The sequence below is a fragment of the Schistocerca americana genome, chromosome 2 (assembly GCF_021461395.2).
Source record: "Schistocerca americana isolate TAMUIC-IGC-003095 chromosome 2, iqSchAmer2.1, whole genome shotgun sequence".
NCBI classification, from domain to species: domain Eukaryota; kingdom Metazoa; phylum Arthropoda; class Insecta; order Orthoptera; family Acrididae; genus Schistocerca; species Schistocerca americana.
The window spans coordinates 32,859,755-32,881,707 of NC_060120.1; the positions used below are offsets into that span (position 1 = coordinate 32,859,755).

Consider the following 21,953-nt stretch of genomic DNA (forward strand, 5'->3'; position numbering starts at 1 on the left):
CACTAAAGGCGGCTGATTGTTGACTAAACTGTAGTTTCTAGCCACTTCTTGTAGAAAACAATGAAAATAGCACTACCTGTCTCTGGACTGTATTGAAAACAAACACTAGCACTACTGGCACTATGGTTGACTAAAGGGACTCTCTCTGACTATATTCAAAAAAAACACGAAATCTATGGAACACTATTACTAGCACTCGACAATTGAAGCTTCCTAAAAGCAAATACACACGGAAGAAGAAGTGACAAGTAAGAAAACTACAGTTAATACTTAAATTAAGGTAGCTCGCTGCACAGCAGACGTGAAGCAGACGGCAGTTACGACGACACTGACTTCTTGTCCGATTCGCTTATCGCCCTCATTTCAATTCCGCAGAAAGTTACACTAACCTCCATAAGTTTGGGAACTGCATGCTGCGTCTTAGAAAGGACCTAGGTGGGGGTGAGTTATTGATTAGAATACAGAATAGTATGATAAATAACGATTAATTATGACACAGTATTGAAGAGATAATTATTGTACATACACATTTATAGTGCTATTGCTCAGTTTTATATAAATTGACTTTATCTGTCGAAGCAATTCTACTAAACACGCTAGATGCCGCCAGTAGACTGCACGACTGTGTAGACGTAAGTTGTTTACAGTTCAGTTCAGTTGCAAAATGGCTCTGAGCACTATGGGACTTACTTCTGAGGTCGTCAGTCCCCTAGAACTTAGAACTATTTAAAGCTAACTAACCTAAGGACATCACACACATCCATGCCCGAGGCAGGATTCGAGCTTGCGACCGTAGCGGTCGCGCGGTTCCAGATTGAAGCGCTTAGAACCACTCGGCCACCCCGGCCGGCAGTTCAGTTGTAGTTCCGTCTATATGAAGGTAGGACACGCGCCGCGAATGAAGATGAAAGTAACTGAAAATTGCTCGAAAGTGCCAGATTTCTTTGTACCAAGAAGGCGCCGGCCGAAGTGGCCGTGCAGTTAAAGGCGCTGCAGTCTGGAACCCCAACACCGCTACGGTCGCAGGTTCAAATCCTGCCTCGGGCATGGATGTTTGTGATGTCCTTAGGTTAGTTAGGTTTAACTAGTTCTAAGTTCTAGAGGACTAATGACCTCAGCAGTTGAGTCCCATAGTGCTCAGAGCCATTTGAACCATTTTTTGAACCAAGAAGGCAACGGTGTCCGACAAATATCAAATAAATTGAAGATTTCCATCAGCGTAGTAGTGAAGACCGTACAACGGCATCCAGATGCAGGCTCCTATGATGTTCGTACTCGCTCGGGAGCACCCAGGAAAACATCAGAACTCGAGAAAAAGAATTTGGCGTGATCATTAAACGTAATAAATTCAAAAACTGTCCGTGAATTGACTGCTGAGCTAAACATAAATAGGGATATACCAGTTACTGAGGCCGGCCGCGGTGACTGTGCGATTCTAGGCACTTCAGTCCGGAACCGCGTGACTGCTATGGTCGCAGGTTCGAATCCTGCCTCGGGCATGGATGTGTGTGATGTCCTTAGGTTAGTTAGGTTTAAGTAGTTCTAAGTTCTAGGGGACTGATGATCTCAGATGTTGAGTCCCATAGTGCTCAGAGCCATTTTAACCAGTTACCGAGTCAACAGTGAGACGGCGCTTGGCAGAAAATAACATCCAGAGCTATGTAGCACCAAGGAAACTATTTTTGCGCCTTGTTAACAAGAGTAAAAGGCTTCAATGGACTACGACACACCAACATTAGACAACAGGGTATTGGGAAGAGCCGAATTCACTGATGAATTCAAGTTCGAAATATTTCCAAGTAGTCCGTTGATGATTCAAAAATCAGCGCATCTTTAATTAAGACAGGTTCCGGGCGGGAAGGAGCGCCTGGTCCCCGGCACGAATCGACCGGGCGGATTTGTGTCGAAGTCCGGTAAACCGGCCAGTCTGTGGATGGTTTTTAGGCGGTTTTCCATCTGCCTCGGCGAATGCGAGCTGGTTCCCCTTATTCCGCCTCAGTTACACTATGTCGGCGATTGCTGCCCAAACAAGTTCTCCACGTACGCGTACACCACCATTACACTACCACGCAAACATAGGGGTTACACTCGTCTGGTGTGAGACGTTCCCTGGGGGGTCCACCGGGGCCCGAACCGCACAATAACCCTGGGTTCGGTGTCGGACGGCGAAGGGGTGAAGTGGACTGCAGTAGTCGTCGTGGGGTTGTGGACCACTGCGGCTGCGGCGGGGACGGATCCTCTCCGTCGTTCCTAGGTCTCCGATTAACATACAATACAATACAACTAAGACAGGAAACAGAGGTAAGTTTGAAAAGGGGCTACAAGACACAAAATAAATAATTCTATTAGTCTTCAGAGTAAGCACAACCTCATTCATTAAACTGCTGGAAGTTGTAACAAGTCCGATTTATGTATCCCGCTCGGTAGGGATCTGAATAGCAGCCCAAATAATAATTAATTAATGTGACCGTGTACCTAATGGGGCTGGCAATCGGATTTGACTGCTACGGAGTTGTTACATTCCATTTTGTCCTTCCCAAATGCTGTAATAATGAAACGTCTGGTGACAAGAAGAACGTCAACACAGCTTCATTAATCAAGAACCTATATTCGTCTCTAAAACACAAGAAAAAGGAGACAGCCACTGCCTTCGTCATACATATTTAATAACGGCTAATCTCAGCACAGGCTTCTTCGTTATTCATAATCGTCACACGCTAATACACTCACTGCAATCCAACACTGCAATCCAACACTGCAATCCAAAAGATGCCGGCGCGGTAGACGCGAAACCAAAAATATCGGCACAGAAATATCACTGATCACTCTCGTAATTATACTTTTTCACTTTCCCCGTATTATCCTAACACAAAGGGGTTAAACCGCGGCGATGGCCACTCCCTTTGTCGGTAAAGCCTTGCATTACAGCAACAGGCCTCCACACGGCTCGGCCCGCAACCTGGGAACTGACTCAACTCTACACTCGCTCTCGCAACACGACACTATCGATTGTTTGCCCTATCGACCTGTGCCAAGTGCAAACTTATAGTAAGGGCCTACGGACCCCTTACAAAGTACGCAAGAAATGTCGGATCTTGCTTACTCTGGCCTTTACATAAACGTTCGTCCAACTCGTCCCGCAGTGTGTGACCCTCCGGCTTGTGCCCGCAGGAGCCGCTACCGCAAGGTGCGTCGGCGAGTCGTGCTGAAGAGCGGCGAGTGCAATGTGGTGCAGACGCACGTGGCGCAGCGCCGGCTGCGCTACATGCAGGACATCTTCACGACGCTGGTGGACACGCAGTGGCGCTGGACGCTGCTCGTCTTCGCGCTGGGCTTCATCCTCAGCTGGCTGGCGTTCGCCGTCATCTGGTGGCTGATCGCCTTCACGCACGGCGACCTCGAGCCCGACCACCAGGAGGAGGACTCGGGGTGGCGGCCGTGCGTCGTCAACCTCAACAGCTTCGCCTCCTGCTTCCTGTTCAGCATCGAGACGCAGCACACCATCGGCTACGGGTCGCGCAGCACCACCGAGGAGTGCCCCGAGGCCATCTTCGTCATGTGCCTGCAGAGCATCTGCGGCGTCATGATACAGGCCTTCATGGTGAGCTGCGCACTGCTACTAAACTCCAAAAGCAGTTGCATTCAATGTACTCGGTACACCTGTCGCATTAGTTCTCTCTAAAAATCCGAGCGCTTTCGACAATATCGGCCACTGCCTCGATCAGGTTCAAAATGGTTCAAATGGCTCTGAGCACTATCGAACTTAACATCTGAGGTCATCAGTCCCCTAGAACTTAGAACTACTTAAACCTAACTAACCTAAAGACATCACACACATCCATGCCCGAGGCAGGATCCGAGCCAGCGACCGTAGAGTTCGCGCGGTTCCAGACAGAAGCGCCTAGTACCGCTCGGCCACACCGGCCGGCCCTCGATCAGGAAAGTAACTGGCTGTCAAAGAAGTAACGGAGTCACACAGAAGTGACTATAGAGCTAAAATGTCTATAGAGTGAGTACGGTGTCGCAGGTCGCCAACATCAAGCCGAAATTTTGATGTGAGTTACGGACAGTGCAATTTGCTTATAGTTTGGGCTAAGCCTGAAACTTTAACATTGCACTTACGTGCAGTCTTAACTATTAGTAGCAGCAGTGGTGAATAACTGTTATTCCCGTTGATTCAAAACGAAATTCAGGGCGGCGCGGCCGGCCGGGTTGGCCGTGCGGTTCTAGGCGCTACAGTCTGCAACCGAGCGACCGCGACCGCTACGGTCGCAGGTTCGAATCCTGCCTCGGGCAGGGATGTGTGTGATGTCCTTAGGTTAGTTAGGTTTAATTAGTTCTAAGTTCTATGCGACTGATGACCTCAGAAGTTAAGTCGTATAGCGCTCAGAGCCATTGGAACCATTTTGAACAGGGCGGCGCACGAAATGTGTTTCCATTTTGTTTTTGAATATAAACTTTATTGTCAGCACAATCTGAAAGGAACATATACTACAATGAAGAGCCGTCCATGGAGATTTGTTCTAACTCAGCACATGCTCAATATGTCCACCATTTCGTTTCCTAACTTCCTTCAAGCGAACACTGAAGTTAGTTATTACCCTACGGCACATGTCTTCCGTAATTTCACTGCAAGCTTGAAGAATAAGCCATTGAGCTCCATTAAATCACGAGGACGTTTCGGGAAAATTTTTTCCTTCAGGTACCCCCAAAGAAAAAAGTCACATGGATTGAGGTCTGGACTGTTGGGGGGGCAATTTTGTCCGTCATTGAAGCGACCTGGAAACCTGAGTGAAATGATCCGCATGTCGAAATGCTCGTGTAAAAACTCCAACATAGTGTTTACAGTATGTAGCCTTGCTCCATCTTGCATGAACCACTGCGTGTTGAAGGGCAAGGGAGTAGCAAGAAGCTGTGGAATGAACCTATTGCGAAGCATGCTTAAATAACGCTCGCTGTTCACAGTTTCTTCAAAGAAAAAGGGTCCAATAAGTCCGTGACCGGAAATTGCTGCCCACGCTGTAATCCTCGGAGCATAATGTTGTCGTTCATGAAGCACTTGTGGGTTTTCAGTGGCCCAAAAGCGTACATTTTGTTTGTTAACCACACCGTCTAAATGAAAATGCGCCTCGTCTGGAAACCAAACGTTGTTGAGAGTTTCTTCCCTATCCTCCGCACACTGAGCAAACAGTAGTCTCTGCTGCTTGTGTTCTTCAGTGAGCTTCTGTGCACAGGTCATCTTGTACGGGTACATATGGAGGTCATTTTTAAGAATACGTTGAACGGAGCGTCTGGATATTCCCAGTTGCACTGCTGCCTTTCTACACGATTTCCCGGGACTTCTCTGTACAGCAACTCGTACCGCTTCAATATTTTCCGGTCAGCAAACAGGCTTAAGCCGAGGTCGCTTCGCTTCCAATACTGTTTCTTCCCGTACAAATTTATCGTACAACCTGTGGATGGTCTTCTTGCAAGGGACCAATCGTGTGTTAAACTGTTGTCGAAAACGCCTCTGAGTCACGACAAGGCATTTCGTTTCATGAAAAAGTAACACAATTGCCGATCGTTGGTGTGTCGTCAGTCTTCCATTGTCAGCCATTGCTGCTTACTAGAGGCAGTATCGTGAATTACACGTCATCTCGTAACTCATTTGTTTTTCCAAGCTCTGCTGGTACTGCTGTAGACCCCAGCGAGATATCTAATGTGCGTCGTAAATTGTGAAAGAAACAATTGGTAACACATTTCGTGCGCCACCCTGTACGTCAATGGAGGAAAAGTTACTTTTCTTGGGTAAGTACCACAAAAGTTTGGTTTCAGTTGTCGCAGCGCAAACAGCCGCTTTGCGATGTTAAGTATATTGAGACATAATGTAAAGATGAATTAATATCGTAGGCTACTTCACTTTTGCTTCACGGCTATATGCACTCTGAGACAAAGAAGGACGCACAGCGAAGGAATTATCCGAATGTGATGGAAATCGGTAGATGTGAAGTGCATGTACAGACAAACAAGTGATTACAATTTCAGAAAAATTGAATGATTGTTCAAGAGAAAGAGTTTCACAAATTGTGCAAGTCAGTAACGCGTTGGTCCACCTCTGGCCCTTATGCAAGCAGTTATTCGTACTCGCATTGATAGACAGAGTAGTTGGAGATCCTCCTGAAGGATATCGTGCCAATTCTGTCTGGTTGGCACGTTAGGTTTTCAAAGTCCCGAGCTGGTTGGAAGGCCCTACCTACAATCCTCCAAACGTTCTCAATTGGGCGGAGATCCAACGACCTTTCTGGCCAGGGCAGGGTTTGGCAAGCAGTAGAAACTCTCGCCGTGTGTGGTCGGGCATTATCTTGCTGAAATGTAAGCCCGGGATGGCTTGCCATGAGGGAGAATAACACAGGGCGTAGAATATTGTCCTGAATAAAACCAACCTGCTTTCAGAAAAAAAGATTGTTGCTTTACTTATTGAACGCCCGTCGTACTGCTCTTAAATAATGCGGACACCGAATACAGCTGTACTGCACCCTCTTTAGGTGAAGATGCACAGCAGAGTCCTGTGTTGCGACTAATACGAACTCTGTTAATGGGGTCAATATCAGTGGAACAGCTAGCTGAAGCCCCTTGTGTAAATGTACATACATGACCTCAAATATGTGCTTTTGTTTATTTGCTACATCTGCATGCGTGTATTCCTTACGACGGAAATCCCTTGTTTACTTTTCTCTGAACAGCTGTGTAACTATGTGAGCACTAGCGCGAGGTTTCTTAGCTGTGACTCAGCCAGTGCACAAGCTTTCTGTAGCGTTGACTCGTACGAAAAATGGCTTTAGTGTAAATGGAGGTATGAATCGGTTTCTTAGTGTTAAGGAAAGCCTGCAGCTTTCTTGATTTCTTTCAGACTGTGTTAATACACACTAGCGTAATTAATTGGAAATATTGGCCGAGGCAAGTGGCGCAGAGGTTAGCACACTGGACTCACATTCAGAAGAACGACGGTTCTAATCCATCCAGATTTAAGTTTTCCGTGTTTTCCCTAAATCGCTCCAGGCAAATGCCGCGATTGTTCCTTTGTAACGGACACGTCCGATTTTCTTCCCCACCCTTTTCTGCGCGAGCTTGTGCTCCTTCTCTAAATGACCTCTGCCGACGAGACGATAATAGTAATTCTACCTTCCTTCCTGGAAATATTGATTACAAAATACACTGAAACGCTAAAATGGATGTAAAATAGCGTGTTCGTAAAATTCATACAGAAAGGTATAGAATTAGGAAATCTCACAGCGGCTTTTACTACAAGACTAGTAAATGTGACGCGGTACAACGCCGTTGGACGCAGTGGCGGATACACACTACACTGGTGGGCGCGCGGGAAACCCCCCCCCCCCCATCATCCCCTTGCGGAGCCGCCCGCATTGTCACCCGCGCCGCCCACGCCAGTCAGCCCGCATGGTATTCGTTCGTTTCTTTCGTCAGTCGACTCGATTGAATCGAGTTATCGAGTAGTTGTACTTTACTATGTAGCACGCGCGTCCGTATCACCGTATTTTATACGTTTCTGTCTGGCACATAGATAACTAACACATACCTAAGCCTTTCTCTGTAACTGGAGAACTGTGTGGGTATAGGCTGTGATGGATGCTCAGTTAGTATGTCAGAATTGAAATGGGCTGTTTGCAAAGGTCTTAAAGAAATACGGTGTTGGAGGGATAGAACAACGGCTGCCAAAGCCAATATTCTCCTTCGAGCTCTCTAAATGCGAGTTTATTATCACTGTGTTTACACTTAGTGACATTATGAGCACAACATATCCAGTCAGCAAAATCGTAAAAGACTCTAGCTTGGACGTCGCGATGGAAGAAGCAAAATTGTATTCGACGCTCAAGGTGCATGACAGCATGAGAGCTAATGCTGATAGCCACTTTGGTCGTTTTGTTGAAGTGGCGGAGGCAGTTATGGAAGAGTCAGACGTAGAGGTGAGAGTTCCTCGTCTTACAGGCAAAGACACAGGGAAAACTGCGATCATAATGATGGTGCTATGACATATTGGAAAAGAACTGTTTTTATTCCAGCACTGGACCATGTTATGACTGGCATAAAAAAAAAAGCATTCCGTCTTCAGGTCACGAGTGGCCTACCGGGACCATCCGACCGCCGTGTCATACTCAAAGAGGATGCGGATAGGAGGGGCGTGGCGTCAGCACACCGCTCTCCCGGTCGTTATGCTGGTATTCTTGACCGAAGCCGCTACTATTCGGTCGAGTAGCTCCTCAATTGGCATCACGAGGCTGAGGTGCACCCCGATAAAATGGCAACAGCGCATGGCGGCCTGGATGGTCACCCATCCAAGTGCCGGCCACGCCCGACAGCGCTTAACTTCGGTGATCTGACGGGAACCGGTGTAGCCACTGCGGCAAGGCCGTTGCCCGTTATGAGTGGCATGAGAGAACGTTTTGCTCAACAATATATTCATCATTTAAAATTCAACATACTTTTGCCCTCATAACTACTGAAACAAGACGGTAATGATTTGGCACATAAATTGAATCTGCGCTTAACTGAACTACCGTTCATTGAAGGAGAATCACTCTTTGTGATCAAAAAGAGACTAATGGGAAAGATTCTTCAATACAAGTAAACGAGCATAAACGCTCTTAATGGTCGTGATTCTGTTATGCAAGCGTTCTGTTTGCCCTAGATTTGACTATCCTACTTTGCACACGCTGTACAAAATATTTGCGTGTCTACCTGCACCTATTGCTACAGCAGAAAGAAGTTCAACATTGCGGCGTACAAAGACATGGCTGGGGTCGACAATGGAGGAGGATCGACTTAATGACTTAGCTCTGTTGAACACTCACCCTGACATTGATTGTCCTATTGACGATATAATTGACCAATTTGCCAGGAAGAATAGGCACACAGAATTCATCGTTTAAGGAAGAGAACCACAATTGTAACTTTTTTATATCATAAGATGGCACTGTCTTGTATATGTGTATAAACTTTGCATGTGACTTGATTATTTTTTATTACAGTAAAAGTAAAGATAGCTGAAGATATCCTTAGCACCCCCTCCTTGAGGTTTTTCTGCATCCGCGGCTGGTTGGACGTATAGTAGCATTCGAGCGATACGAAATCTAGATTTTCAAATTCGACATTTTACCTCCGTTAGAACTTCTCAACGTAAATCAAACGTACGACAGTCGTATCATGTTTGAAATGCTGTTGAAAGCAAGTGTTAGGGATAGCGCCACTGTTATTTAAGTACTTGCTGACAAACAGCATTGCCCAGGTAATCATTTTGCCACTTTTCTATAGAAATGAAAACAAAAAATGAACAAAAAATTTCATTTGCATTTATTCGTGAGAACAGCTTTGAAATTATAAAACAGTCGCACAAAGAAATATGCATAATGTACAAATGTATAAGAACAGCTTGCTTGACAGTTTAGCCGGCCGAAGTGGCCGTGCGGTTAAAGGCGCTGCAGTCTGGAACCGCAAGACCGCTACGGTCGCAGGTTCGAATCCTGCCTCGGGCATGGATGTTTGTGATGTCCTTAGGTTAGTTAGGTTTAACTAGTTCTAAGTTCTAGGGGACTAATGACCTCAGCAGTTGAGTCCCATAGTGCTCAGAGCCATTTGAACCATTTGCTTGACAGTTTCTGTACGCCGGACGCAATTGATTCGCGGCATCGGAGCTGCTACAACGAGTTTTGTAAACAGGTCTGTGGCAACATCTCACCATAGCTCTATAGATGGCTATTGTTTCCGCCTACAGCCGTTTGCGCTTCGCATTTGAAAGCTGTCAAAGCTGTTTTGGGAAATTGGAAGTCTTGCAAACGATCTGCATGGACATATTTGCATGCTGTCACGACTCGGAGACTTTCAACAACAGAACTTCATCCAGTTCTGTTTTTGATTTGTGCCACAGTCTAGCCCTTCAAATTGAATATGTCTAATAACAGCACGAAACTCGGTTTTCTCCATTTTCAATCACAGTCGACACACTGACCAGTTCAGGCCGCTGTCAACAATGAACCGTAATTCTTGAAATTCTGTGTACGATCCTTGGAAGCTTGTATATAGCAAATTATCTGTGCAGGATACCATGCACTCACTCAGTTGAAATGCCTAGTCTCAGCAACCTCACGAATTCTTATTCGGCGCTCTTGCATTGCCGAAGCGCGCTTCACCTTCGGTGCTCGTCAGACCACTTTTAAATCCATTAATCGAAAAGTAAAAGGTCTTCAATGACAGCGCAGAGTGCGCGAGAACTCTATCCAATCCTATTCTGATTTGAGCAGCAGTCCAACCCTTCAAATTAAAATGTTTAATAACAGCACGAAACTCGGTTTTCTCCATTTTCAATCACAGTCGACACACTGACCAGTTCAGACGGCTGTCAATAATGACCTGTACTCTCCACATTGCTGAAATTCTTTATACGATCCTTGCAGCAGTCAAGCTTACCAAACATGAAAGCACATAAAAAATTTTCCATTCTTTCATGACAATTAACCAGACTTATCAAAACACTTTCGTACAATGACGATAAAAAACTCGGGACCTTTGCCTTTCGCGGGCAAGTGCTCTACCAACTGAGCTACCCGAGCACGACTCACGGCCCGTCCTGACAGCTTCAATTCCGCTAGTACCTCGTCTCCTATTTTCCAAACTTAACAGAAGCTCTCCTGCGAACCATGCAGAACTAGCACTCCTGAAAGAAAGGATATTGCGGAGACATGGCTTAGCCACAGTCTTGGGGATGTTTCCAGAATGAGATTTTCACTATGCAGCGGAGTGTGCGCTGATATCAAACTTCCTGGCAGATTAAAACTGTGTGCTGCACCGAGACTCGAACTCGGGACCTTTGCCTTTCGCGGGGCGTGAGTCGTGCTCAGGTAGCACAGTTGGTACAGCACTTGCCCGCGAAAGGGCAGTTTTAATCTGCCAGGAAGTTTCATATCACCGCACACTCTGCTGCAGAGTGAAAATCTCATTCTGGAAACGGGTATTCATTGGACAAATATATTGTACTAGAACTGATATGTGATTACATTTTCACGCAATTTGGGTGCATAGATTCTGAGAAATCAGTACCCAGAACAACCACCTCTGGCCGTAATAACGGCCTTGATACGCCAAGGCATTAAGTCAGAGCTTGGACGTGATGACTGGGTGTTGTGCGATGTCCTTAGGTTAGTTAGGTTTAAGTAGTTCTAAGTTCTAGGGGACTGATGACCATAGATGTTAAGTCCCATACTGCTCAGAGCCATTTGAACCATCAGAGCTTGGATGGCGTGTACAGGTACAGCTGCCCATGCAGCTTCAACACGATACCACAGTTCATCAAGAGTAGCCAAAGGTTGCGTTTCATTGGCAGGACACTTAGAAGATGCAACACGTCCACTAAACAGACAGCTTACACTACACTCGTCCGTCCTATGTTAGAATATTGCTGCGCAGTGTGGGATCCTTACCAGGTGGGATTGACGGAGGACATCGAAAGGGTGCAAAAAAGGGCAGCTAGTTTTGTATTATCACGTAATATGGGAGAGAGTGTGGCAGATATGATACGCGAGTTGGGATGGAAGTCATTAAAGCAAAGACTTTTTCGTCGCGGCGAGATCTATTTACGAAATTTCAGTCACCAACTTCCTCTTCCGAATGCGAAAATATTTTGTTGAGCCCAACCTACATAGGTAGGAATGATCATCAAAATAAAATAAGAGAAATCAGAGCTCGAACAGAAAGTTTTAGGTGTTCGTTTTTCCCGCGCGCTGTTCGGGAGTGGAATGGTAGAGAGATAGTATGATTGTGGTTCGATGAACCCTCTGCCAAGCACTTAAATGTGAATTGCAGAGTAATCATGTAGATGTAGATGGCGTATTGTGACGAGCCAGTTGCTCTGCCACCATTGACCAGACGTTTTCAGTTGGTGAGAGATCTGGAGAATGTGCTGGCCAGGGCAGCAGTCGAACATTTTTTTGTATCCAGAAAGGCCCGTACAGGACCTGCAACATGCGGTCGTGCATTATCCTGCTGAAATGTAGGGTTTCGCAGGTATCGAATAAAGGGTAGAACCACGGGTCGTAACACATCTGAAATGTAACGTCCATTGTTCCACGTGCCATCACACCAGATAATAAGCCAGCATGACGATGACAAATACACGCTTGCAATGTGCGTTCACCGCGATTTCACCAAACACGGATGCGACCATCACGATGCTGTAAACAGAACCTGAATTCATCCGAAAAAATGACGTTTTGCCATTCGTGCAACCAGGTTCGTCGTCGAGTACACCATCGCAGGCGCTCCTGTCTGTGATGCAGCGTCAAGGGTAACCGCACCCATGGTCTCCGAGCTGATAGTCCATGCTGCTACAAACGTCGTCGAACTGTTCGTGCAGATGGTTGTTGTCTTGCAAACGTCCCCATCGTTTGACTCAGGGATCGAGACGTGGCTGCACGATCCGTTACAGCCATGCGAATAAGATGCCTGTCCTCTCGACTGCTAGTGATACGAGGCTGTGGGGATCCAGCACGGCGTTCCGTATTACCCTCCTGAACCCGCCAATTCCCTATTCTGCTGACAGTCATTGGATCTCGACCAACGCGAGCAGCAATGTCGCTATACGATAAACCGCAATCGCTATAGGCTGCAATCCGACCTTTATCAAAGTCGGAAACGTGACGGTACGCATTTCTCCTCCTTACACGAGGCATCACAACAACGTTTCACCAGGCAACGCCGGTCAACTGGTGTTTGTGTATGAGAAATCGGTTGGAAACTTTCCTCATGTCATAACGTTGTAGGTGTCTCCACCGGCGCCAGCTTTGTGTGAATGCTCTGAAAAGCTAACCGTTTGCATATCACGGCATCTTCTTCCTGTCGGTTAAATTTCGCGTCTGTAGCACGTCATCTTCGTGGTGCAGCAATTTTAATGGCGAGTAGTGTATGTTACCTAGACAAATGTATTCCCTTAATTTCATTACTCTATATTAATTATTTAATGCTGCCTCGATGTTTTCGGCAATGTACGGTATATCATGGTCACTACGAGCGGCGTTCTGTTCGCAGGTGGGTATCGTGTTCGCCAAGATGTCGCGGCCGAAGCAGCGGACGCAGACGCTGCTGTTCAGCCGGAACGCCGTCATCTGCCTGCGGGACGGGCTGCTGGCGCTCATGTTCCGCGTGGGCGACATGCGCAAGTCGCACATCATCGGCGCGACGGTGCGCGCGCAGCTGATCCGCACGCGGCGCACCAAGGAGGGCGAGGAGCTGGCGCAGTCGCAGTGGGAGCTCGACGTGGGCACCGACGACGGCGACAACAACCTCTTCTTCATCTGGCCCATGACGGTCATCCACCGCATCACCGAGACCAGCCCGCTGTACAGCCTCTCGGCCGCAGACCTGCTCGACACCAGATCGGAGAGCCGGTTCGAGATAGTCGTCATCCTCGAGGGCACCATCGAGTCCACGGGCCAGACGACCCAGGCGCGCTCTTCCTACCTGCCCACGGAGATCCTCTGGGGCCACCGCTTCGAGCCCATGGTCGCGTACAACAAGGAGCGCCAGGCGTACGAGGTCAACTACAGCCTCTTCAACAACACCCACACTGTAGACACGCCGCTGTGCAGTGCCAAAGATCTCGCCGATTTCTATCGCCTGCAGGAATTCGCTCGATCTCCCGGTACGTATGTCGTCGGGGACGGCGCTCTGGAAGGGGTGCCAGCAATAGCGGATGAAACACGTTGAAAGGCTGCTTCTTGCAGCTTTCATTATTAATGGGTCTTTAGTGGAATTTAGAACACATCGATAAATTGTACCCTCTTAAAATCATTACTGGTCTCATTTCGCAATGTTATTAATGTCCTCGCGACACAAAAAAGAACTCTTTTTCTCAGGTTCGCGTGATGCCTAGTTTTTCTTCGCTTGTTGTGTGGTGGTAGTGGCTGCTCATGTGGGAACTTATAGAAAGCCATCTAAAAATCACATCCATGTGTACCTTACCATGTTGTGTGTCTGTGTGCGATTACAATAATCTGCTCTTACATGTGTGGTTTTGTTACTTGAGACAATAAAATGAACACACTCTTCAAACGTTGGAAGGGAACTTACAAAACACACTGGAGATCGTTGCCTAAGGTACAAGTTTTGTAAATAAATTTGTTGAGTTAGGTCGCTATAAAATTTTATTTGGTGTGCATTTGTCACGATCTGATGTGTGTAACTGCTGTGTGACATTATCCTTCACCAGGTCCTTACCACAATCTTCCTCCCTGTCGGTAGCGTGTTTTCTGTGTGTTGTTTCAACTTTGGATTTGGTTTCGGTTCTGCGAGATTGGGTTACGAACACAAGCACGAAGAGGATACGCGCAGCGACTCGACGAGTGGTTAACTACTGACAAAGACACTTGAAGATCCTAGAATTAATCTTGATCCAAGTATCTTAGATTCACTACCGGATATCTATTCACAGTGTCTGCAAATTTGAAACAAAGTATTCGACTCACGACACGCCAAAATCTGTAAATATAATATTTACCAACATCATACATCACAAGTTCCACAGCACTGTTGTGCTCTACTACCACTGTTGTTGAAACAATTAATCCAGTTTAACCATCAAGACACAGATTACCGAACTGTTTCGGAGATATAAGCAACTGAACTGCCTCAGACTTGCGCGTTCTGCAGATTTCACGCTAATGTCTGAGGTCTTCTGAGCAATAAATGTTTGCGTCGGCACATGCCACTTGGTACATCAATTTTGTTATTTCCATTTCCCAGACGTGATAGGGCCACAAAAGGAGCAATGAGGAAATAGCAACATCGTCTCACACAGTGCAAGAACTTGCTCCGTGTCTGAAGAATACCTGCGTAATTAAGTCTCAGACAATCGCTACCTTATGCCGTGGTAGCTCGGGATCACCACTTCTCGTAATGTGGCTGATTACACAATCCTGGCAGCAGTCAACACTCCCTGTACAGTTTTACAAGAAGCATATCCTGTAACGAACGATGCTTCACAACCTGAATTAGGAAACAACGCTTACGACGTTCATACATATGTGAACAAATTTGATGTTACTTCGCTCCAGCCCAACTTTCATCTTTATTTAATTTAAATTTCGCACAAGGAGCTGCTCGTATTATCGCGTCTGAACTGCCTATTGATCATTAGTATTAGGTATATTTGGTAAGTTGCAAGTACGTAGTTGGACTTTTAAATAACGAACCATCGCTACAGTTAAATGCTTTACTGAATGATGCAATACTGTCAAACCTTTTCTTCCGTGTTCTACAAAACAACACGCTGTTGTAAGCAATATACACACATAGGTACGTTTAATACTATAAAACAAAATATTTTAGCTACGTATTATCTATCAGTTGTACTCAACAAAACTGTTCACGAATGATCTCTGTGCCGTTTCGTCACGATGTAGCTTTATGTGATTTATTTAGACTAAGAATCGATTGAAGTTTATTATCATTGATTTTTTTTTCTTTTGACTAAAACTGTCATAAGAAGGTGCATCTTAACGCGCAGTTCAAAAAAACCTTTGCCCTTCGTGAATCCTACGTTACATAAGTAGATAACTCTCTAGTTAAATATAAAATTCAATAACCATCTATCACTGAAAGTTAATTAATCATGATCAGACTTACCGCTTAAGAAATTTCTTTTACTTGCGACTACAGCTTCCCCTTAGATTGTGAAGTAATGCCGACCTTTTTAAACCAGAGAAATAATTGAATGTTAAGTCAGCGATGCAATTTTTATCGACAATGTTTACCTCTGTTTTATTTCGGTTTAAAATAAATGTTTAATTTCTTATTTATTTTATTTTCTCAAATATTTTGCCATGAAATATTTCTTTCGGTAGTAATCATTCATAAGGATAATGTTTCCTTCTTTAGTTATTTTCATTTTGTATGACATTCTACCCAAATAATATTACCAAGTCAGACGTAATACTAAAACACTGCACTTCTGAATTTTGTATCTTTCGTTCCAGTAACTAGCAACAAATCAATAATATCTTTGTTTTTAAATCTATCTTACGAATTTCTGAAAGTTTCTTTACAGTTTTTTTTATTGGAACTCAAATAACTTTTGGGGAGAACTCGTTTATTTGTAAATAATGTTCAGGACTTCTTTATTTTTGGTTGACTTTTCCAGTATATCAGAAATAGAGCGATTTAAAATAGAAAACAAAAAACCTAAGTGCCACTCCACTTGAGCGAAGAAACTATACAATCCAAGCAAAATTTAAGCTTCTTCGGGTGTTGGCGAATCGCGTCCCATTATCACTTCCTAATCTGATGGTCACTTGCCACTTATATAAAATGAAAATAATGATAATACTGTGATATGCGCGCGGAAGTGGTTCCAATGTATTACTGCTTAACCTGAAGGGAAAGATCTTTGAAGTTTACGGGCGATCAACACTGTACGACCAATAGGTAGTTTCGTTCCGATATTCCCTGGTGCCTGTTTAACCAAGTTGCAAATTGAATCACTATCGCTCAATCCAATCACCGGTCCGATACATTTTCTACAACAATGGTGCACCACACTGTCCTCCACGTAATACAGCTAGCATTCAATTCTCCCAGAATGCGCCAACCACATGTACAGAATTACATCAATACTCAATTACCTCTGAACTTGCTAAACAGGAACACTAGCTAGTAAATATGGAGCAATCTAGATCAACATTTGACCTTCAGTCCAATCATGTATCCACAATTGAGTGTTTGGTCTCAATGCAATACTCACCCAACAAATTACTTAAGCCCGCTTTTTACCATAACGTTGCCACACCTCCATAACTAGCCATTCAATGTTTCACAATGGGAACCACTAGACAGTTCTCACTGGTGGAAACTCGCAAAGTTAAACTAATCAGTCAGCTTCCTCGAGCGAATAGTTACTCAGACTTTAAGTATTCAAACTATACTACCATTGAAAGTTCCACTACTCCGCTGCGACTATCCGTTCTATAGATCATTGTAACTGCATGAATAACCATAACAACATTCAGTAACCGTTCAAATTATCATAAAAATTATAACAATTAAAAAGTCAAGAATGATGAGGTATTTCCGAAAGCCGCATAGCCGTATAAAGGTGCTTTATTTCGAAACTACCGGTTTCACGTCAGTATAGACGCATCTTCAGGTGTATCTGTCAAAAATACAAATCACTGTGTGAAATTTTTAAGTAGTAGAAATGCAGAACCATAGTGATGACATTCCACAAGAAACAATGACGAGTACTCACAATCGTTATACATATTTCCATATGTATATGAACAATTACAGAGTCCCAGCTCTTGGGAAATAATCCACGTTAAAAGTCAAACCATAATGGTGGGCTGTCGGGATCAAATTGAGTGCTCCCAAAGGATGCTTGTAAAATGTGCAAAGCATGACTGATGAATGAGTCAGGCCTAGAAAAAAGCAGAAGAAAAACTAATAATGAATGGAACATTACTGTGAACAGAGATAAAATGCCTAAAAATAACTAACGTCTAGGAATGGTAGTATAAGTACACGGGAAATATTATCCCAAAAATAATAATCCAGTAAGGACCCAAAACGTAGAGAATGGAAGAGATCTTAAAAATAGCTTAGGCCTACCGGATAATACCACGTGGGATATATTATGAGATCCGATAGACGCAAACTGTATAAAAGCAATGACGTAAAACTTAGAATCCCGTGTAATGTGCGTACTTCTGCCGTATAGATAACAAGCCCTTGGAGGTCAGCAATACACTTGAAGGCGGAAGGCCACGTCGACTAAGAGACAACCTAAGTAAACACATGAGCAGCTGCAAGGCGGAAGTCCAGCAGGAATACAACCGAAGACTGAGAACCGCATTACATAACTTAAAAAATCCGTAGTTCATTGTAGGTACGAATGAAAAATAAAATATAATCTACTTTACATCAGTACCTCAGTATTATAAAACTACTAAAGGAGTAGTATTTGAGTATTATAAATCTGCTAAATTGTAAATTTCACACAGTGCTTTGTATTTTTTGACAGATAAACGTGAAGATGCGTCTACTTTGACGTGAAATCGGTAGTTGCGAGTAAAGCACCTGCATACAACTATGCGGCTTTTGCAAACACTTCATCATTCTTGACTTTTTAGTTGTTGTAATTTGTATGATAATTTGAACGATTACTCGGAGCTGAATGTTGTTGCTGTTATTCAGAATGTCTCTGAGCGGTGGTTGCCCTCCCCAAAAAGTTGTTTCTCTTATTGTAAAGGTCAGCAGGTCACCTACACTGAGAAGTCCCAATGTGAACTAGATGCCCAGTACGACTTCTCCACGATTAACTAACCATAAGACCCATTTAAACCATTTTGGAACGACTTACACAAACAAATGTACAGTTATACCATTACTTTCAACAATTAAGTCATTATTTCGAATGATCGTCAACTCTTCACATCGTAGCCGGCTGCTACTATTGCAAGATCTTGCTGCTCGAGCTGCTACTGCTCTCCACTACCGACGTAGGTATGGTCTTTGCCGCTCGAAGCACGAATACACTTCATCGCTTCTGCATTGGTACTCTACAACATATTTGAACAAACACATATAAGTAACATTACAGTAATTAACAATGAATATTCGATCCGTATCATCGTAAATTCAGCTACTGCATCAATTGGTCAAGATGACTGCCGTTAACTAAAATAAAACATCTTCCTTTGACTCCTCACAACTACATTAATTTTCATCCCAGTTCACGAAATTGGCAATCGCTAGTGCATGTCTGCAGTTAATATCATCTTAAAGGAAGCAGGATATTTGGCCTCATAAATACGAAGGGATTTTTTTGTAGGTTCAGCTACAATATGTAAGGTAGAAACAGTCCGGGTATGGAATACTTTTATTTATTTCGATAACATCTCTAGAAAATTCTCTGATGAAATAAATCCAACTGATGAAAGACAATTTGACTAGTTAAGTTCTATAGGTGCCGCGCTGGATGAATTGCAGGTGTCTTTATTGTGTTTTAACAGTAAACTATGGCCAAACCCTAAAATAACAAAATACAGGCCAGATGGCAAATGTTGTGCAACACTTTCTTCTTTCTGAGTAAAAGCGTTATTTGGTCTTTCTGCTAATGTAATGGTTTTATTTCTACTGCCGAACTCGCTACACATCAAAAAAGAAACCCATTTAGCTGTGTTTTTTATCAGCTGAGTGACATGGAAACTGCAGCATTTCTGTCACTCTTAATACATTTAGAACTACTATTTCAACCTAAATGAATGCAATTTGCCATATGTTTATTCCCATTTCCTATTCAATTCAATGACGAGATGAAATTTAATAACATACCGAGTACATCGGTTGCATGATGTTGGAAAGGATTATGTACGATCGTTGTTAATAATATTTGTATTCCTATAGCAAATTTGGCCTCGCTTAGCCTACAACTGTGAGAAACAGCTCTTGGAAGCTTCTTCACCCTTCCAAATTCGGGACGTGCGACTGCTGAAATGTTCAGTGGAAATCTAGACACGATTCCGAACAGGTATGCATATATACCGTAATGGGTGACAAATTTCAGTCAAAGTGGAAAAAGTCTCAGGTCGACTGCATGCATAATAAATTTCTGAAAGCTATAGTAAAGGTGTCAACGGAAAACAGCTACTTCTCTAGCATGCACGAAGTTTACATTGATGCGATGGTGTATTACATCTTTCAACGACAATCTCGTTGTGTTTACAGATGTTCATACCGGTATAAGAATCAGTTATCACAAAGCTGCAGCATTAAAAATAAATTTAGATATGTAAATCTCCATCAAGAGACAAAGGAGGACAAGATTTCTGCGCTGTTTTTAAAGGCAAAATTTGCAAATTCGCTGCGAAACAGGTAGCATTCCTTCTACAGTATAGGTTAATATATAAATCAGATCTGATATAAATCAAAAGATGTGCTAATCGACGTTGATCTTTTCATAATAGGTAAAAAGTTCCCCATGACACACGATATAGATATACAGGGTGTTACAAAAAGGTACGGCCAAACTTTCAGGAAACATTCCTCACACACATAGAAAGAAAATATGTTATGTGGACATGTGTCCGGAAACGCTTACTTTCCATGTTAGAGCTCATTTTATTACTTCTCTTCAAATCACATTAATCATGGAATGGAATCACACAGCAACAGAACGTACCAGCGTGACTTCAAACACTTTGTTACAAGAAATGTTCAAAATGTCCTCCGTTAGCGAGGATACATGCATCCACCCTCCGTCGCATGGAATCCCTGATGTGCTGATGCAGCCCTGGAGAATGGCGTATTGTATCACAGCCGTCCACAATACGAGCACGAAGAGTCTCTACATTTGGTACCGAGGTTGCGTAGACAAGAGCTTTCAAATGCCCCCATAAATGAAAGTCAAGAGGGTTGAGGTCAGGAGAGCGTGGAGGCCATGGAATTGGTCCGCCTCTACCAATCCATCGGTCACCGAATCTGTTGTTGAGAAGCGTACGAACACTTCGACTGAAATGTGCAGGAGCTCCATCGTGCATGAACCACATGTTGTGTCGTCCTTGCAAATGCACATGCTCTAGCAGCACAGGTAGAGTATCCCGTATGAAATCATGATAACGTGCTCCACTGAGCGTAGGTGGAAGAACATGGGGCCCAATCAAGACATCACCAACAATGCCTGCCCAGACGTTCACAGACAATCTGTGTTGATGACGTGATTGCACAATTGCGTCCGGATTCTCGTCAGCCCACACATGTTGATTGTGAAAATTTACAATTTGATCACGTTGGAATGATGCCATACTGACGAAACTAAAATGAGCTCTAACATGGAAATTAAGCGTTTGCGGACACATGTCCACATAACATATTTTCTTTCTTTGTGTGTGAGGAATGTTTCCTGAAAGTTTGGCCGTACCTTTTTGTAACACCCTGTATAGTTCGAAAGCTGTTAACGAACCAAGCAAACATCCATTCTACATTCAGTATACAATTTTACGAGATCAAAATAGTTTGGTGTACGTAGAAATATATTACAAATGACTTACTCTACATTTTATTACCAAGTATATCAGAAAATGAACCGAAAGAAAACAAGTGAAGAGGCTGGAATTTTCTGTCTCCACTACGACATTAGAAAAGTTGTGCCATGTATGACCACAGTCTATTAGAGACTGTGGTATGACAAAGCGGGCCCTAGATGGTCAATAGTACTGCGCAATAATGTTAGGCAGTATTATTGACGTACTCCCTACACAGATCAGTAAATTGTGCAATTATAATGTGGTTTGGATCGTCGACGCTCAAGACGCTGCTACTATAATAAATTCTCTACTTGGTTGTAAGCAGGAAATAAGGTGGACGAAAAATTTGATCAAGGGGCGTCAAAGATCACTCATGAAAACTCGAGTGAATTGAGACTGACCAAAAAAAAGCCATAACTTTTTCCGTGTTGATGGTCCAACGGTTGATACATTACTGGAAATGGTTGTGTACGTACATATGCGTCCCTACACAGAGGCACTCCCCCCCCCCCCCCTCCCACCCACCCTTTCCCAATTGAATCTGGAGTACGGCTTTTTTATTCATTACAAAATGTTTATACGCTTCTAGAAGTGACTTCCAAAGATTCCGCTTAATCTCTCGTTTAGCCAAATGTTGCACTACTATGGATTTAGCCATTGCTGTATAGTCGTTTGTTGTTTTAAGTACAATATCGAAGTAATGTACGTGTAATAAATATTGAATGATTAACCGCCATTCTCTGGGATATAATGTTTTGTGTGTCATCTAGAAGATTTAGTTCTTGAGGCAGGATACGCCCCAAAACTGATCAACTCATCTGTATAACAAATAGAAATTTTAAGAGTCTTGCACTCCCCTCAGGTTAAATGTCTGCGGACGCTCAAATC

At 43.9% G+C, this 21,953-nt stretch overlaps 1 protein-coding gene and 1 pseudogene across 1 annotated transcript in view; one reads left to right on the forward strand and one right to left on the reverse strand.

Moving 5' to 3' along the window:
* Positions 1–21,953, forward strand: part of LOC124589700 (G protein-activated inward rectifier potassium channel 3-like) — a 106,019-nt gene that overhangs the window by 46,189 nt on the left and 37,877 nt on the right. The window contains exons 3-4 of the mRNA XM_047131581.1: positions 3,172–3,601; positions 13,078–13,690. Of these exons, the coding sequence (XP_046987537.1) occupies positions 3,172–3,601; positions 13,078–13,690 (1,043 nt within the window). The remainder of the gene's footprint in view (positions 1–3,171; positions 3,602–13,077; positions 13,691–21,953) is intronic.
* On the reverse strand, positions 8,301–8,418 carry LOC124597529 (annotated as a pseudogene).